This window comes from Myxocyprinus asiaticus, chromosome 42 (genome assembly GCF_019703515.2).
Source record: "Myxocyprinus asiaticus isolate MX2 ecotype Aquarium Trade chromosome 42, UBuf_Myxa_2, whole genome shotgun sequence".
In the NCBI taxonomy this organism is placed as follows: domain Eukaryota; kingdom Metazoa; phylum Chordata; class Actinopteri; order Cypriniformes; family Catostomidae; genus Myxocyprinus; species Myxocyprinus asiaticus.
This window is the reverse complement of record NC_059385.1, coordinates 17745615-17763803: the sequence shown is the minus strand read 5'-3', so window position 1 is coordinate 17763803 and position 18189 is coordinate 17745615. Positions and strand designations below refer to the sequence as shown.

The 18189-nt window shown below is 42.2% G+C and overlaps 1 protein-coding gene across 1 annotated transcript in view; it reads left to right on the top strand.

Moving 5' to 3' along the window:
* The window catches only part of LOC127432841 (1,4-alpha-glucan-branching enzyme-like), a 261140-nt gene that overhangs the window by 223547 nt on the left and 19404 nt on the right, over positions 1-18189 (top strand). The window contains exon 15 of the mRNA XM_051684290.1: positions 4646-4763. Coding sequence (XP_051540250.1) covers positions 4646-4763 — 118 coding nt within the window. The remainder of the gene's footprint in view (positions 1-4645; positions 4764-18189) is intronic.

Genomic DNA, 18189 nt, shown 5'->3' with positions numbered 1-18189 from the left:
CTTGTGCCATAGTTTCATGACTGAACTTCAGGTCATTTATTTATACACAGTTTAGACAGTAAAGGTAACACTTTACAATAAGGTTCCATTACTTAACATTAGTTAACATGAACTAGCAATGAACTATACTTTTACAGCATTTATTAATCTTTGTTAATGTTAAATTCAACATATACTAATACATTTTAAAAATAGTATTTGTTAACATTAGTTAATGCACTATGAACTAACACGAACTAACAATGAACAATTCTATTTTTATTAACTAACAAAGAATAATTAATGTTGTAAAAATATATTTTTAATTGTTCATGATGCCTAATGCATTAACTAATGTTAACGAATGGAACCTTATTGTAAAGTTTTCCCACAGTGAATACGCAGTAAATGAGTACATAGTAAATTGCTCATTCGGTCATTTAAATGTCATTTTAAGACATAATTTGGCAAAAAAAAATTAACAGTCATCAAATGACAGGAATAACATTTCAGTTTTTGCATTTTACCAAGAAGTCTTGGTTCCGGAAGTATTTTTCCCATTTATTTTTTCCAAAGGGATTTTTTAAAATCTTTTAAAAAAGATTTTATAGATTTCTTAGCCATGAACCAAACTAACCAGCTCCAAACTTTGATTTGAAGCATAAAAGTATTTGAAAATCAGACAAAAAGACAAAGGTACAAGACTGTGCACTTAACGTCTTTAATGAGGGAATGATCTACAATCCCATTAACCATTGTGAATGACGTAATCGAATGAAACACAATGGAAAAATATAAAACAAGTGATTTAAAGTTGCTTATTACATTATAAATGAGTGTAGAATGAGTGTGATTGTTGGAAGACCAACTCAGTCAGGTCATTGACAGTGCATCATGGGAGTGGGCGGTCGCTGCAGAGCTCTTTTGCCGCAGTCCTCAGAGTGCTGGATTTTCCCATTAAGGATCGTGTGTAGTTCTTCACCATGAATCCTGCTATTAAACGTGATTTTTATAACATGAGCTGATGGCTTCAGCAGAAGCATATACCATCAATTAATCTCTGAGCTCAGTGTAGGTCTGTCTTTAAAGATTTATGAGTTATCGTTGTTTATCGATTCCATATGAAAACAAAATTTTGGGGGGGATTTTTACTTCTAACTGTTGTACTGTATTGACCGTATTACTTCAGTGACTCCCAAGATGACTCGCGATTCACAGTAACGATTATTGATGCTTACTGTTGAACAGCAGAACCTTTTTTTGGAGTTTCTTACTACCAAAATGAAAAGGTAACAGTAACATGCTAACATGCTAGTAACATACAAAATGTTTTGTGTTGGCCTTTAAGGAAACTTTGTGTGTGTGTATGTATATACATATATATATATATATATATATATATATATATATATATATATATATATATATATATATATATACACACACACAAAGTTTCCTTAAAGGCCAACACAAAACAACTTTTAAATTATTATTTTCTGCTGTGTGTGTGTATATATATATATATATATATATATATATATATATATATATATATATATATATATATATTTATATACACACAGCAGAAAATAATAATTTAAAAGTTGCCAGTTATTTTTTTTAACTAGGGCTTCCCTAGTTCTCTGCTCGGATGTATGCATTAATTCTCAGCATGTTTAGCTGAAAGGAGCTTGCAACCAAAGGTTCACACTTACTGCACATTGTGTGACTCTTACATTTAGATCATTGGATAATAAGACTCCACTAAACCAGGATTTTTAACTAAATTTTCTCTTCCCATGAGACCATAGAAAGAGAGAGAGTGGTCTCCCCGGCTCCTCTCCTCCCTGTGTGGTGCTTGTTTACTGGCCTGACTGTGAACACACAGAGTACCACTGCCCCGACAGGGGGTAAATTATGTTGTAGCTAATCATTACTTAGGCTAGTAGGGAGCATAGAAGATTGCCTGAGGGGCTCCACGGGAAGAGGAAGAGTGAAATATGTTCTTCAGACACAAACTCTTGACTAAAGACTCAATTATATTGGACATTATAATTATAAAAGTCCTTACAACACGTAACACCTACTTACTGACAATCACTGGTTCAACTCTTTCTAACCACGTTCTGTGCACACATGTTAGAACTGGGTATGTAAATTTAGAGTCAATCATATCTTATTTAATGATTTATAGCCCAGAGTGTTTTCCAGTTTAGTGAATAACTGTAATACTTGCTATATGTGAAAACATGTGTAATGAGAACTCTGTTGTTTTAAACTGCAATACATGTCCTTAAAGCTTGGTTAAAATGCATACAATGCTTTGAGTGATTTAAGCATGTGTTAAATGCATAAAATGCTGTGAATGATAAACATTTATTAAGGTGATGTATGCTGAATCATATGGGTAATCTAATGTTCTGTTTGTATTTTCTTTTGACATTGGCCTCTACACACACACACACACACACACACACACATACAGGTGCATCTCAATAAATTAGAATGTCGTGGAAAAGTTCATTTATTTCAGTAATTCAACTCAAATTGTGAAACTCGTGTATTAAATAAATTCAGTGCACACAGACTGAAGTAGTTTAAGTCTTTGGTTCTTTTAATCGTGATGATTTTGGCTCACATTTAACAAAAACCCACCAATTCACTATCTCAAAAAATTAGAATACATCATAAGACCAATAAAAAAAACATTTTTAGTGAATTGTTGGCCTTCTGGAAAGTATGTTCATTTACTGTATATGTACTCAATACTTGGTAGGGGCTCCTTTTGCTTTAATTACTGCCTCAATTCGGCGTGGCATGGAGGTGATCAGTTTGTGGCACTGCTGAGGTGGTATGGAAGCCCAGGTTTCTTTGACAGTGGCCTTCAGCTCATCTGCATTTTTTGGTCTCTTGTTTCTCATTTTCCTCTTGATAATACCCCATAGATTCTCTATGGGGTTCAGGTCTGGTGAGTTTGCTGGCCAGTCAAGCACACCAACATCATGGTCATTTAACCAACTTTTGGTGCTTTTGGCAGTGTGGGCAGGTGCCAAATCCTGCTGGAAAATGAAATCAGCATCTTTAAAAAGCTGGTCAGCAGAAGGAAGCATGAAGTGCTCCAAAATTTCTTGGTAAATGGGTGCAGTGACTTTGGTTTTCAAAAAACACAATGGACCAACACCAGCAGATGACATTGCACCCCAAATCATCACAGACTGTGGAAACTTAACACTGGACTTCAAGCAACTTGGGCTATGAGCTTCTCCACCCTTCCTCCAGACTCTAGGACCTTGGTTTCCAAATGAAATACAAAACTTGTTCTCATCTGAAAAGAGGACTTTGGACCACTGGGCAACAGTCCAGTTCTTCTTCTCCTTAGCCCAGGTAAGACGCCTCTGACGTTGTCTGTGGTTCAGGAGTGGCTTAACAAGAGGAACACGACAACTGTAGCCAAATTCCTTGACATGTCTGTGTGTGGTGGCTCTTGATGCCTTGACCCCAGCCTCAGTCCATTCCTTGTGAAGTTCACCCAAATTCTTGAATCGATTTTGCTTGACAATCGTAAGGCTGCGGTTCTCTCGGTTGGTTGTGCATCTTTTTCTTCCACACTTTTTCCTTCCACTCAACTTTCTGTTAACATGCTTGGATACAGCACTCTGTGAACAGCCAGCTTCTTTGGCAATGACTGTTTGTGGCTTACCCTCCTTGTGAAGGGTGTCAATGATTGTCTTCTGGACAACTGTCAGATCAGCAGTCTTCCCCATGATTGTGTAGCCTAGTGAACCAAACTGAGAGACCATTTTGAAGGCTCAGGAAACCTTTGCAGGTGTTTTGAGTTGATTAGCTGATTGGCATGTCACCATATTCTAATTTTTTGAGATTGAATTGGTGGGTTTTTGTTAAATGTGAGCCAAAATCATCACAATTAAAAGAACCAAAGACTTAAACTACTTCAGTCTGTGTGCATTGAATTTATTTAATACACAAGTTTCACAATTTGAGCTGAATTACTGAAATAAATGAACTTTTCCATGACATTCTAATTTATTGAGATGCACCTGTATATATATATATATATATATATATATATATATATATATATATATATATATGGCCCCATCGACCGCTGTTTAAAAAAAAAACAATTATTATTATTTAATATTTTATAAAAAAAACTTCCGTCAGATAAAAATTCCCAAAAATAGTTTTGTGTCCAGTGTGGTTATTTGCAGCCCACCAGCTACACTATGATATTGAATTTGGACAATTATTGAAATTTCACTGGTATTGGTATTCACTACTGAAATGTCAGTATGATAAGAACCCTTCTTGTAGACGATATGCACAGCTGTCTCTGGATAATCATGAGTATCATTGATTAGAAATCTCTTGTGTTTACAAATATGTACCTGTTTCACCTCAGAGATGTAGATACAGATCAATTTCTTGTGTATAATCTATCTGGTGGTTTCCCTCTTGTTTTGTGCTGTTACTTAATAACACAGCCATCTATTACATCTCTGCATGTATCAATATCAGACCAACCATCTGTCCCTGAGCTACAGTTTACAAGAAACAGAGAAAGAATAAGAGAGAGATACATTTCACAAGTCCAGAGAGCACTTCACCAGTCTTCTTTCAGTTCCTTGATCATGTTTCGTATCAGATATAAAATCAAACTGAACTCGGATGAGCTGCAGTATGGGGGTCATGGGAGACTCATTCAGAACACTGAGTTCTTCACGGAGCCTATGCCTTTCAACAACCGATCCCACTCGTTTCTGGTGAGTTCCATCTCAATTACACCCTTCCAATATATAACAATTATGGTTAAAGTAAATTGAAAGCAAATATAAAAATGTATATATAAAAAATGGCAACTTCCACAACACAGAGGGGGGAATTTACTAAGAATTAAAAAGTGCTCTGTAAAAGCCATTTTTATTTGCATGCGCTTTCTGCATTGATTTAGTACCCGATTCAATAAAGGAATTATGCTTCGCTAAGCCAAGCGTCTGGATTATATGTCAGGTTATAGCATCATTTGACCATTATTTGATGCATTACTACTGTGTACCATAATCAACAGAAATGTACATAAACATCTCTTTTAAATAAAATTCAGTTTCTGCTTTCCTCAGGCGGTAATAACGTGATGTAAATTTGGCCGGGCATATAGCATGACATTTTGAGAATGAAGCATGATCTATAATGAGCCTAATTACATAGAAAGGAGATGTGTTTGCACAGAAAGGAATGACTGACTTAATTTAAATAATCAGGACAGCAGTATTTTAGCGCTTATTGTACCTTCTTAAACTAGGCTGAGGGTGGTTAGTAAATAAGTCTAATTTTACACTGAAATACCACACACAAAAGCTGTTAGTTCATCTTTCAAATGATGCGTTAGAGTAAAAGTGTTTCGATACCATAACAGCAGTGTGTGATTAATTATCATTAATTAATTATTATTATTAAATTAATGTTTATAAAGTCATAATTAGTCATTGTACTCGGGATTTGTGTGAAAGTGAATAAAACGTGCAGTTGTTGTAGCGCAAAGGTAGGCACGGACAAGTTAGTTTGCAAAAATGCAGTTAGAGTAACATTCATTCTACGAGAATAGGTTGGCTAAAAAAGTGCCTTTGCACAGTCAGCTTGGTACATGCCTCTTGTTGTCTGTGTAGTACTTCAAGGTTGTGTATGTGTATGTGATATACTTATGGTCTCTTTTGTCCAGAGCTCTAAATTATAGCAAACTGGACATGCTGTTAACAAAACCTTGGCTCATACCCTGGTGAAATGCTAAATTTACCTGTATAAAATACACTTTACCCAAGTAAGCTTAAAACAGCACTGCTTTTAAAGAAGTAAGCGCATGCTCAGCGAGTATTGACACTGACTACCACCCCTGGAGTCGCAAGTTCGAATCTAGGGTGTGCTGAGTGACTCCAGCCAGGTCTCCTAAGCAACCAAATTGGCCCGGTTGCTAGGGAGGGTAGAGTCACATGGGGTAACCTCCTCGAGGCCGCTATAATGTGTGGTTCTCGCTCTCGGTGGGGCACGTCGTGGGTTCTGCGTGGATGCCACGGAGAATAGCGTGGGCCTGCACATGTGCTATGTCTCCGTGGTAACACGCTCAACAAGCCATGTAATAAGATGCGCGGATTGATGGTCTCAGATGCGGAGGCAACTGAGATTCGTCCTCCGCCACCCGGAATGAGGCAAGTCACAACTCCACCATGAGGACTTAGAGCGCATTGGGAATTGGTCATTCCAAATTGGGGAGAAAAGGGGAGAAAAAAAAGAAAGAAAAAAAGCACATAAGTAGTATTTCTATATGCAATACCAAGCTTCGAGTTTGAGAATGTAATAAAAAAAAATGTAAGTCGTTTCTAACAAAGCAGCCAGAACTTAGACTGGGTTTAGGATTATAAGTTCTGTATTCAGTGTAAAGGTTCTTTGTACAGTTTAAAAGTTATTTTGGAGTGCATAGCCTAATTTATACAATGGATGAAGCCATACTTATTTCTCCTAGATGAACAAAGCCTGTGTTCATACTATACGTGGACTCATTTTAAAGTTTGTTGAGGTATATACTAAGTGCCTGCTACTTTGTGTTCTTGCTCTTAAAAAGCTAGACACAGCGCAATAACAGAAGTTTCAAGATGCACTTTTAAAAGTTGATGTTCTTTTTTTATGTGACATGGCTAAAAAATGCAGCACTCATGCGTAAAATGATTAGTAACAGTTGGAAGTAGCGCAACAGTCAAAGACGTCAGTCTAGCTCATGTTTATATAGAAAAACAATGGAAAAAGAGCATGGATGGACACAAAAACAGGTTTGGTGTTGAGTACGACATATAGGCAGCCAAATGCAGCAAAAAGTAGTTTGTGTGTGGATTGGAGATCCTTTATAGGCACTCTGTGCTGAATTAAGGATGTGTTTGCCATTCAGCGGTTGTGTATGGAGTGTTAAATGAGTACTTTCAATGTGAAACACTGGCCTGGATACAGTAGATGACTCCAAACTCAACTCCGGTTGATGGAGATGAACCCTGGGGGAGGTTTCAGGCTGAATTTCAAAATGCCCCCATACCTGATTTATTTTCAGAGTTCACAATCTCTCTCTATCTCTCGATCTTTCTCTCTCTCCCCCCATCGCCTGTTTCTGCCCATTCAGTCATTTCCCTGGGCTGTTTTTAGATGGAGTGCTGGGACCAGGGAATAAGGTAGGCCTGTAACAAACAGTTGAAAGAGCCGTCTCCAGTCAGTTAGCCTGTGAAAGGCAGGGGAACTTTCTGTTCATAATATTAGCTTTCTATTTAGTTCTCCACCTCTCTCACTCACTGACTCTCTTGGGCCCAGCCCATAAACACACCCCCTTGGTTTCATAATGCTATTGATCTTTTGGCCGTCCCATTTTTATAGACTGATAAATGTATCATTTGTTTTCTCTGCTATAGAAAGGAAAGTCATCTTATTAGTTTCTCAACATTTTACTTATATTTATCCTTTAAGTTCTGCCTTGCCTTCCTTTTCACAGCCAACTGGTGAGGCAGCTTTTTAAGGGCATACAGATAAAACGATAGATGAATAGGAGGATGGAGAAACAAATGTCATGGTTACTTTCGTAACCTCCATTCCCTGATGGAGGAAACAAGACATTGTGTCGATGTAGTGACACTAAGGGTCACGCTTGGGAGCCCCAAACACCTCTGCTTTTTTTAAAAAAGGCCAATGAGAATTGGTGAGTGGAATTTGCATGCCACTCCCCTGGACATACGGGTATAAAAGGAGCTGGTATGCAACCACTCATTCAGGTTTTGTGCTGAGGAGCCGAGACCAGGTCCCGGCCATTTCAGCGGGTAGTTCAGCGTGTGGCAAGAGGGACACAACGTCTCATTCCCTCCATCAGGGAATGGAGGTTACGAAGGTAACCATGATGTTCCTTATCTGTCACTCACTTGACGTTGTGTCGATGTAGTGATTCTAGGGGTCCCTATACAAAATTCCACAACTATCTGAACTGTTTTACATGAACTGGCGGTGCATGATGGGCAGACCTCTGTGTGCCTCGTAGCCAGCGCACCAGGCCATCACGTAACCTCCCCCGACGCTCTTATGAGCATCGAATGGTCCTTCAGGAACAAGTCGACTGCCCAACAATAGGGACAGGCTAGCCCAGCCGAGGCCTCGTTTCCTCTTTTTTTCTCCCCAAAAAGAGTGGAATTTGTTAACCGACTGGGAGCCATAAGTGTCTACATCGGGGTTTGGCCCTGGGGCATTGCTTGCAGGTTCACCACCTGATCCCTAAAAGGGGTCGTGGGAACCTTGGGCACATAGCCCGGTCGGGGTCTCAGGATCACATGAGAGTAACCCGGACCGAATTCCAGGCACGATTCACTGACAGAGAACACCTGCAGGTCCCCTACCCTCTTGATGGAAGTGAGTGCAGTCAGGAGAGCTGTCTTCAAAGAGAGTGCCTTAAGCTCAGCTGACTCCAAGGGCTCAAAGGGAGCTCCCTGTAGACCCCGAAGGATTACAGAGAGGTCCCACAAGGGGACGAGGTGCGGTCTGGAGGGATTCAACCTCCTAGCGCCTCTCAGGAACCTTGTGATCAAGTCGTGCTTCCCCAAGTACTTACCATCTACTGCATCGTGATGAGCCAAAATAACAGCTACATACACCTTCAAGGTGGAGGGGGACAGCCACCCTTCCAGCCTCTCCTGCAGGAAGGAAAGCACCGATCCGACTGCGCATCTCTGGGGGTCTTCGCATTAGGAAGAACACCACTTAGCGAACAGACGCCACTTCAAGGCTTACAGGCGCCTCATAGTGGGAGCCCTAGCCTGAGTGATCGTGTCTACCACCGTGGGTGGTTGGCCACCTAGGTCTTCCACGTCCCGTCCAAGGGCCGGATGTGGAGATTCCAGAGGTCTGGTCATGGGTGCCAGATGGTGCCCCATCCCTGAGAAAGAAGGTCCTTCCTCAGGGGAATTCGCCGGGGGGGGGGGCTGTTGCAAGGAGCGTGAGATCAGAGAACCACATCTGAGTGGGCTAGTAGGGTGCTACTAGGACGATCTGCTCCTCGTCCTCCCTGACCTTGCACAGGCTCACTGGAGGAAATGCATATTTGAGTAGTCCAGGGGGCCAGCTGTGTGCCAGCACATCTATACCGAGGGGTGCCTCGGTCAGGGCATACCAAAGCGGGCAGTGGGAGGATTCTCTGGAAGCAAACAGGTCTACCTGTGCTCGACCGAATCGACTCCAAATCAGCTGGACCACCTGAGGGTGGAGTCTACACTCTCCCCTGAGAGAAACCTGACGTGACAGCATGTCCACTGTGGTGTTGAGGTCGCCCAGGATGTGAGTGGCTCATAGCAACTTGAGGCGCTGCTGACTCCAGAGGAGGAGACGGCGGGCGAGTTGTGACATGCAACGGGAGTGTAGACCAGTGTACTTGCAGGAGAGCCATGGCGTGTAGGGCGGAGGCGGCTTGTCCAGCGGCACCGCAGGCCACAGTCGTCAGGGATGACATAAATCTACAGGCCCTGGACGGGAGCTTCGGGCGCCCGCGCCAGGTGGCGGAGCTCTGCGGACACAAGTGCACTGCGAGCGCCTTATCCACCTGGGGGATCACTGAATACCCCCTGGCCGCTCCACCATCAAGAGTAGTGAGAGCGGGGGAGCTGAAAGACTGGGACCAGGCAGTAAAAGGTGCCTCCCACAATCTTGTCAGCTCCTCATGCACTTCCAGAAAGAAAGGGACCGGGGTGGGGTGTGGCCGTGGGCGGCGCCCTGAGCCTAGGAACCAATCATCGAGCTGCAAGGTTTCAGGGGAGAGTGGAGGGTTCCACTCTAGCCCAACACTCGCAGCCGCCCGGGAAAGTATGTCTATCATTTCCGCGTCGGCCTGAGACTGGGCAACCATTCCCGAAGGAGGAAGCCCAGCCGAAGCCTCTGCGTCAGACTGGATGAGCCCGCTCTCCGATGCTGCACTCGATAACTCATCGTCTTCCCGAGCTCCGAACAAGAGGTTGAACTCACCCCGGGAGACAAGCCGGCGGTCTCGTCCGAGAGCCCGACCAGGGCAAGCGAGCGTGCTGGGTAATGGGAGGTCTGTGGGGGGATACCCGGCAGAGGTGGTCCCATTGATGTCCCCAAATCGCCCCAAGTGCTAACTGACGCGGCCTCAAACCCGTAGGTAGAAGGACCAGTGCAGGGAACCGCTGGGGTGGCATGATTTCTTACGAAAGCAAGCCGCGACCGCAACGTTCCCATGGTCATGTTCTTGCAATGAGGACATGACTCATCCATGGACGATGTCTTCACATGGGCAGTGCCCAGACGCATAAGACAGCGATCATGGCCGTCAGAAGCAGAGAGATAATGACCGCAACCAGGAATAACACACAAACGGATAGGCATCTTTAAAAAGACGTTCCATGTGTGCCGCTCTTTTTGTGAATGAAAATATACTCTTTTAGAATATACTCTCTTATTTTCGCTCTGCCGAAGCGCCCAGGGGCATTCTCTGCACTCCATGGGTGCAGAGGGTGAGAAGACGCTGAAATGCACCGTAAATCCAGCAGTTTTGAGGTGCGTCTTAGGAGGGAATTGAATTCAGTGCACTGAATACAACCACTCGGCTCCGAAGAGAAAATCTGAATGAGTGGTTGCATACCAGCTCTTTTGTACCCGTATGTCCGGGGGAGTGGCATGCAAATTCCACTCGCCAATTCTCATTGGCCTTTTATTCAAAAAGCAGAGGTGTTTGGGGCTCCCAAGAGTGACCCCAAGTGTCACTACATCGACACAACGTCGAGTGAGTGACAGATAGGGAACAGACATTTTTATTGTAATGGCACATTCAGCCTAATTATATTTTAGAAAAGCTTAAAAAGATGGATGAATAGATAGAATTTGGTTCTGATGTAGTAATTAAAATATTAGGAGAGTAACCTATATATTTGTGATGAATTTTGTTGCTAAGAAACCCGTTTTAACAACTGAATTGTTCTTAGCTCATAATTCCTCTAACTTTAAATGACAGAATCCCAGTATGACATTTTTCTTTCAGTCCATTTTAAGTCTGAACTAATGAGTTGGATGCTAATCTTGTAACCATTAGAAGCACTAGTGAATACACCTAAAAGTGTAGCTGTCAACTAAAGCCTGTTTCACACCGCACGCACAAGCAGCGCGCAATCGAAGCAGCACCGTAATTACTGTACAACACCATGTCCGCATTGTGCTTTAATACTGGAATCTTGTTGGTTAATTATGATTTGGATGCACATTTACATCCATATTGGAATTAATCTACAAGTAACGGAACTCAAACTCCAAAAATGTAGCTACTGTACAAACAGCTTAATTGTCTGGATTCAGTTAAATGCTGTTTGCACCTGTCACTGCATGTGGAGCCTGCATCAAGCAGAGTTTTTGGGTTATAATTCACTCCAGTATTTTACTTTGCTTCTTAAATTCCTATATTACAAAAGTTTGTAAAAAGTTTGTAAAAAATTTTTTGTTAAGATTGAGATAAATAGGTTTATATTCCATTTTCAATGTGTTTTCTGCACCAATTCTACTCTCCTGCAACGGAGCATCGCACTGCATATTCTGGCAGTGTGAATACTATAACCTGTGAAAAATGGCTTCAAAATCAATATGCTCTGCTTTCATGCTGCTTTTGCGTTCTGCTTGAAACAGGCCTAATGTTTGGGTTTTAAAGTCCTGATAAAATAAATATACCCTCCTTCATTCCCTCGCACAAACAAGCTTACATGTGCACACACACACTTTAGAAGAATGTCTGATTGTGACAGGAAATGAATTATTAAAACACGACGCATGCAGGTGTCGGATGCAAACTCCATTTTGGGAGATTCACTCCATAATTTATTTAAAGGATGGTTGCTTCAAAGTCAGTTTAAAGTTTGTCTTTTCTCACCATTTCTCTTTAATGCAACCCATCATCTCATTCGCTGTTTTCCTCTCTCTCTCTCTCTCTCTCTCTCTCTCTCTCTCTCTCTCTCTCTCTCTCTCATTCTGCTATCTCACTTGTTCTGTTCTAGGTAACATTTGCACTCTGAATGCATTTCCATCCTGCCAGCTATCACAGTTTAAAAGGATAAGCCATGCTGGATAACTAAGGTGTTTTTTCGATATTGCAGGTTTCACATTGTACCCACAGCACTCGGACATAAATAAACATCACGCTGGTTTTGATCAGGGCTACTCATAAGAAGCATCACCTGTTATCCTGAACACCACGTCCACAGAGAGCCTGCAAAAATTATTCATTTTATCCCTCACTTTATCCCTAGTTTTCCTTTTACTGAATGTTTTCCTTTAGAATGAGAGTTTTCGGGGTACTGGGTAGCTCAGCAAGTATTGACGCTAACTACTACCCCTGGAGTCGCGAGTTAGAATCCAGGGCCTGCTGAGTGACTCCAGCCAGGTCTCCTAAGCAACCAAATTGGCCCAGTTGCTAGGGAGGGTAGAGTTACATGGGGTAACCTCCTCATGGTCACGATTAGTGGTTCTCACTCTCTCAATGGGGCGTGTGGTGATTTGTGCGTGGATTGCGGAGAATAGCATGAGTCTTCGCGGTGTCATGCACAGCAAGCCACGTGATAAGATGCGCAGACTGATGATCACAGAAGCGGAGGCAACTGAGACTTGTCCTCTGCCACCCTTATTGAGGTGAGTAACCACGCCACCACAAGGAACTACTAAGTACTAAGCAGAAATTGAAACAGGAACTATCCAGTGCTGGTCGGACCAATCAGATTCTATGCTACAGGACTTTTTTGATCATGTGGACTGGGAGATGTTCCGGTCCGTCTCTGATGATGACATTGAGGTCTACACTGATACTATAACGTGTTTCATCAGGAAGTGCACAGATGATGTAGTGCTGACCAAAACAATATGGATCTACCCTAACCAGAAACCATGGATTAATAGCAATGTTCGTGCGGCACTTAATGCGCGGACCTCCACTTTTAATTCCGGGAACACTGAGGAATATAAACATGCCAGTGATACTCTCTGCAAAACAATCAAAGCAGCCAAACAACAATACAAAAACAAAGTAGAAGCACAGTTCAACACCACTGACACAAGAAGTATGTGGCAGGGAATTAACATAATCACAGACTTCAAAGCAACTAATCACTCCGCTGTGAACACCACCGCCTCTCTTCCGGACGAGCTAAACATATTTTACGCTCGTTTTGAGGAAAACAACATCTCCTCTGTGGAGACAACTCCCATGCCTGACACAGCAGAGGTTAGTTCACTTACTGTCTCTGTTGCGGATGTAACCCGATCTCTCAAATGGGTGAATATTCGCAAAGCTGCGGGTCCAGACGGCATTCCGGGCCGTGTTCTCAGAGCATGCGCGGATCAACTAGCGGGTGTTTTAACGGACATTTTCAATCTCTCCCTCTCCATGTATGTGGTTCCTACATGCTTTAAGATATCCACCATTGTGCCCACACCAAAACAGTCAAAGATAGCTTGTCTAAATGACTGGTGTCCTGTTGCCCTAACTCCCATCATAAGCAAGTGCTTTGAAAATCTTATCAGAGATTGTATCCGCTCTGTGCTGCCTGCCTCACTGGACCCACAACAGTTTGCTTACAGTAGCAACCACTGATGATGCCATTGCAGTTACAATATGCACTGCTCTTTCCCACTTGGAAAAAAGTTACACATATGTGAGAATGCTGTTTGTAGACTACAGCTCAGCATTCAACACCATAGTGCCCTGCAAGCTTGATGTGAAACTCCAGGCTCTGGGTTTGAACAGCTCGCTGTGCAACTGGATCCTGGACTTCCTGTCAGGCAGATGACAGGTGGTCAGAATGGGCAGTAATATCTCCTCACCACTGACCCTCAACACTGGTGCCCCACAGGGATGTGTTCTCAGCCCACTCCTGTATTCCCTGTACACACATGACTGTGTGGCAACACATAGCTCCAATGCCATCATCAAGTTCGCTGATGATACAACGGTGGTAGGTCTGATCACTGACAATGATGAAACAGCCGACAGAGAGGAGGTGCACACTCTGACACGCTGGTGTCAGGAGCACAACCTCTCCCTGAACGTCAGTAAGACGAAGGAGCTTGTGGTGGACTTAAGGAGAAAAGCCAGAAAACACAGCCCCATCACCATCAATGGAGCACCGGTGGAGAGAGTCAGCAACTTCAAGTTCCTCAGTGTCCACATCACTGAGAAACTCACATGGTCCGTCCACACTGAGGCCATTGTGAAGAAGGCTCACCAGTGCCTCTTCTTCCTGAAATGGCTGGGGAAGTTTGGAATGAACCACCACATCCTGACACAGTTCTACACCAGCACTGTAGAGAGCATCCTGACTGGCTGCAACACTGCCTGGTACGGCAACAGCACCGCCCTCAAACGCAAAGCCCTGCAAAGGGTGGTGCGAACTGCCAGACACATCATTGGAGGTGAGCTTCCCTCCCTCCAGGACATCTATACCAGGCGGTGTGTGAAAAAAGCTCAGAGGATCATCAGAGACTCCGGCCACCTGAGCCATGGGCTGCTCTCACTGCTACCATCAGGCAGGCGGTATCACAGCATCAAGACCCGCTCCAGCCGACTTCATGACAGCTTCTTCCCCCCAGCAATCAGACTTTTGAACTCTTGATCGCTCACAATCAACATATATCAGCACTGCACTTTATTAATCTCACACTGGACTGTCATAAATTATATTTTTCTTAACAACACACTGGCAACTGACTATCAACCGACAGCCTGAATGTCAATACAACCACTATACAACCTTACTGCACATTTATATATATTATATTTATTGTATACTGTGTATTCTATATTGTGTGTATTGTATACTGTACATTGTATATTATTATTTGTATATTGTGTTGTGAGTAATTGTGTATATTAGTTTCGTAAATTGTGTTGTGTAAATCTGATGTTTATTGTAGATTGGTATATGTCTCATCACTGTCATGACTGCTGTGTTGCTTGGAACTGCACCCAAGACTTTCACCCACTGTTGCACTTGTGTGTATGGCAATAAAGTGACAGTAAAATGATTTGATTTGATTTGATTTGATTTGATTTTGATATACTTGACAAATATAAAAAATTAAAAAAACTTTTTGATAACAAATGATAATATATATCAATAATATAGTTACTCTGAAGAAATCACAGACTATGTATAGAATACATACATATACAATATAAACTCAGCAAAAAAAGAAACATACTCTCACTTTCAACTGCTTTTATTTTCAGCAAACTTAACATGTGTAAATATTTGTATGAACATAAAAAGATTAAAATACTAAGACATAAACTGAACAAGTTTCACAGACATGTGACTAACAGAAATGGAATAATGTGTCCCTGAGCAAAGGGGGGGTCAAAATCAAAAGGACAGTCAGTATCTGGTGTGGCCTCCAGTTGCATTAAGTACTGCAGTGCATCTCCTCCTCATGGACTGCACCAGATTTGCCAGTTCTTGCTGTGAGATGTTACCCCACACTTCCACCAAGGCACTTGCAAGTTCCCAGACATTTCTGGGGGGAATGGCCCTAGCCCTCACCCTCCGATCCATCAGGTCCCAGATGTGCTCAGTGAGATTGAGATCTGGGCTCTTCACTGGCCATGGCAGAACACTGACATTTCTGTCTTGCAGGAAATCATACACAGAATGAGCAGTATGGCTGGTGGCATTGTCATGTTGGAGGGTCATGTCAGGATGAGCCTGCAGGAAGGGTACCACATGAGGGAGGAGGATGTCTTCCCTGTAACGCACAGCGTTGAGATCGCCTGCAATGATAACAAGCTCAGTCCGATGATGCTGTGACACACCACCCCAGACCATGACGGACCCTCCACCTTTAAATCGATCCCGCTCCAGAGTACAGGCCTCGGTGTAATGCTAATTCCTTCAACGATAAATGCAAGTCTGACCATCACCCCTGGTGAGACAAAACCGCAACTCATCAGTGAAGAGCACTTTTTGCCAGTCCTGTCTGGTCCAGCGAAGATGGGTTTGTGCCCATAGGTGAAGTTGTTGTGGATGATGTCTGGTAAGGACCTGCCTTACAACAGGTGTACAAGCCCTCAATCCAGCCTCTCTCAGCCTATTGCGGACAGTAAAAGCACCGATGGAAGGATTGTGCATTCCTGGTGTAACTCGGGCAGTTGTTGTTGCCATCCTGTACTTGTCCCGCAGGTGTGATATTCGGATGTACTGATCCTGTGCAGGTGTTGTTACACACTGTCTCTAAAAATTTATTGGAGAAACAAGGATGGATGTGTGTGTGTGTGTTTGAGAGAGAGAGAGAGAGAGAGAGAGAGAGAGAGAGATATGAAGCGTGTGCAATCACCTGCATCTGTTGCCACTCCCAAGCAGAAATGCTGTAGTGTGTTAGTCAGTTTCCTGAAGATAATGTCATTTTTGTCAAATGCATCCTATTTTCTCTGTGGAAAAACAGCCGTCCAAGTGAGGTATTCCTCCCTATTTCACGGTAGCCTTGCGCAAGTGTCATTCACTATAGAAACTGCAATGTCCTCCACCATTTTGAATAGTATGTCCTCTCCAATGTGGAAACTCCAGTAAGAGGTAAGCACCTTGAGTTTGTGTAATTAATCAGCCTATTGTGTCTCTCAGCAGTGATGAGCCTTAATGCTGAAGTTGTTAGTTTAAAACTGTTTTTCCCAGCTTTAGCAGTGTAGTAGTAATCCGAGAAATCACGGAGTGCCGATGAATGAAAATTTACACTTTAGTTTATAATGGCACGAACACAAGCGGAGTGATACAGTACAAACAGTGAAGCGTCCGAGTGCTGATGTTCTGAGACATCAATACTCATAGATCGTCTCTCGTCCAATCAGATTCAAGGACCGGAACTAACTGTTGTGTATATATATATATATATATATATATATATATATATATATATATATATATATATATATATATATACACACACACATATACAGCTCAGGAAAGAATTAAGAGACCACTGCAAAATTATCAGTTTCTCTGGATTTACTATTTAGTTTTTGTTTTATTCTAAAAAGTACTGACAACATTTCTCCCAAATTCCAAATAAAAATACTGTCATTTAGAGCATTTATTTGGAGAAAGTGACACCTGGTCAAAATAACAAAAAAGATACAGTGTTTTCAGACCTTGAATAATGCAAAGAAAACAAGTTCATATTAAATTTTAAACAACACAATACTAATGATTTAATTTAGGAAGAGTTCAGAAATCAATATTTGGTGGAATAACCCTGATTTTCAATCACAGCTTTCATGCATCTTGGCATGTTCTCTATCAGTCTTTCACATTGCTGTTGGGTGACTTTATGCCTCTCCTGGAGCAAAAATTCAAGCAAATCGTTTGATGGCTTGTGGCCATCTATTTTCCTCTTGATCACATTCCAGAGGTTTTCAATGGAGTTCAGGTCTGGAGATTGGGCTGGCCATGACAAGGTGTGGATATGGTGGTCCTCCATCCACACCTTAATTTACCTGGCTGTGTGGCATGGAGCATTGTCCTCCTGGAAAAACCAATCCTTTTTACCAATTTTTTGGAATTTGGGAGAAATGTTGTTATTACTTTATAGAATAAAACAAAAATGTTAATTTTACTCAAACACCTACCTATAAATCCAGAGAAACTGATAATTTTGCAGTGGTCTCTTAATTTTTTTCAGAGCTGTAAATACATACATATATAGACAATGTGAAAAGCAGCACATAAAAGTCATTAATTCATTCGACTGCATTGGTTCACTTTATGTTTGTTGTTGTGTGCAACCAGCAAGGACAACTCAATAGACTGCATGGACTGCTCAGGATTTTTTTTTTTTTTGTTTGTTTGTTTGTTTGTTTGTTTTTTGCTGTGGAGCAGTACATTCTGTAGCAGTGTTATGGTCCGTGACTGTGGAGTGGAGTTTTTTTTCTCGCTCTCTCTCTATCTCTCTCTCTCTCTCTCTCTCTCTCTCTCTCTCTCTCTCTCTTGCTCATGCGCTCTCTCTCTCTCTTTTTCTTTCTGAGCATGTGTTCTCCTAGGTCCGCCTTTGCACACCTGTGACTCGTTTGCTCATCTGAGCTACACTGATTGAAACTAGTACAAAAGACACTGAAGCAGAGTTTGAGAGGAGGGGAGAAGAAACTTT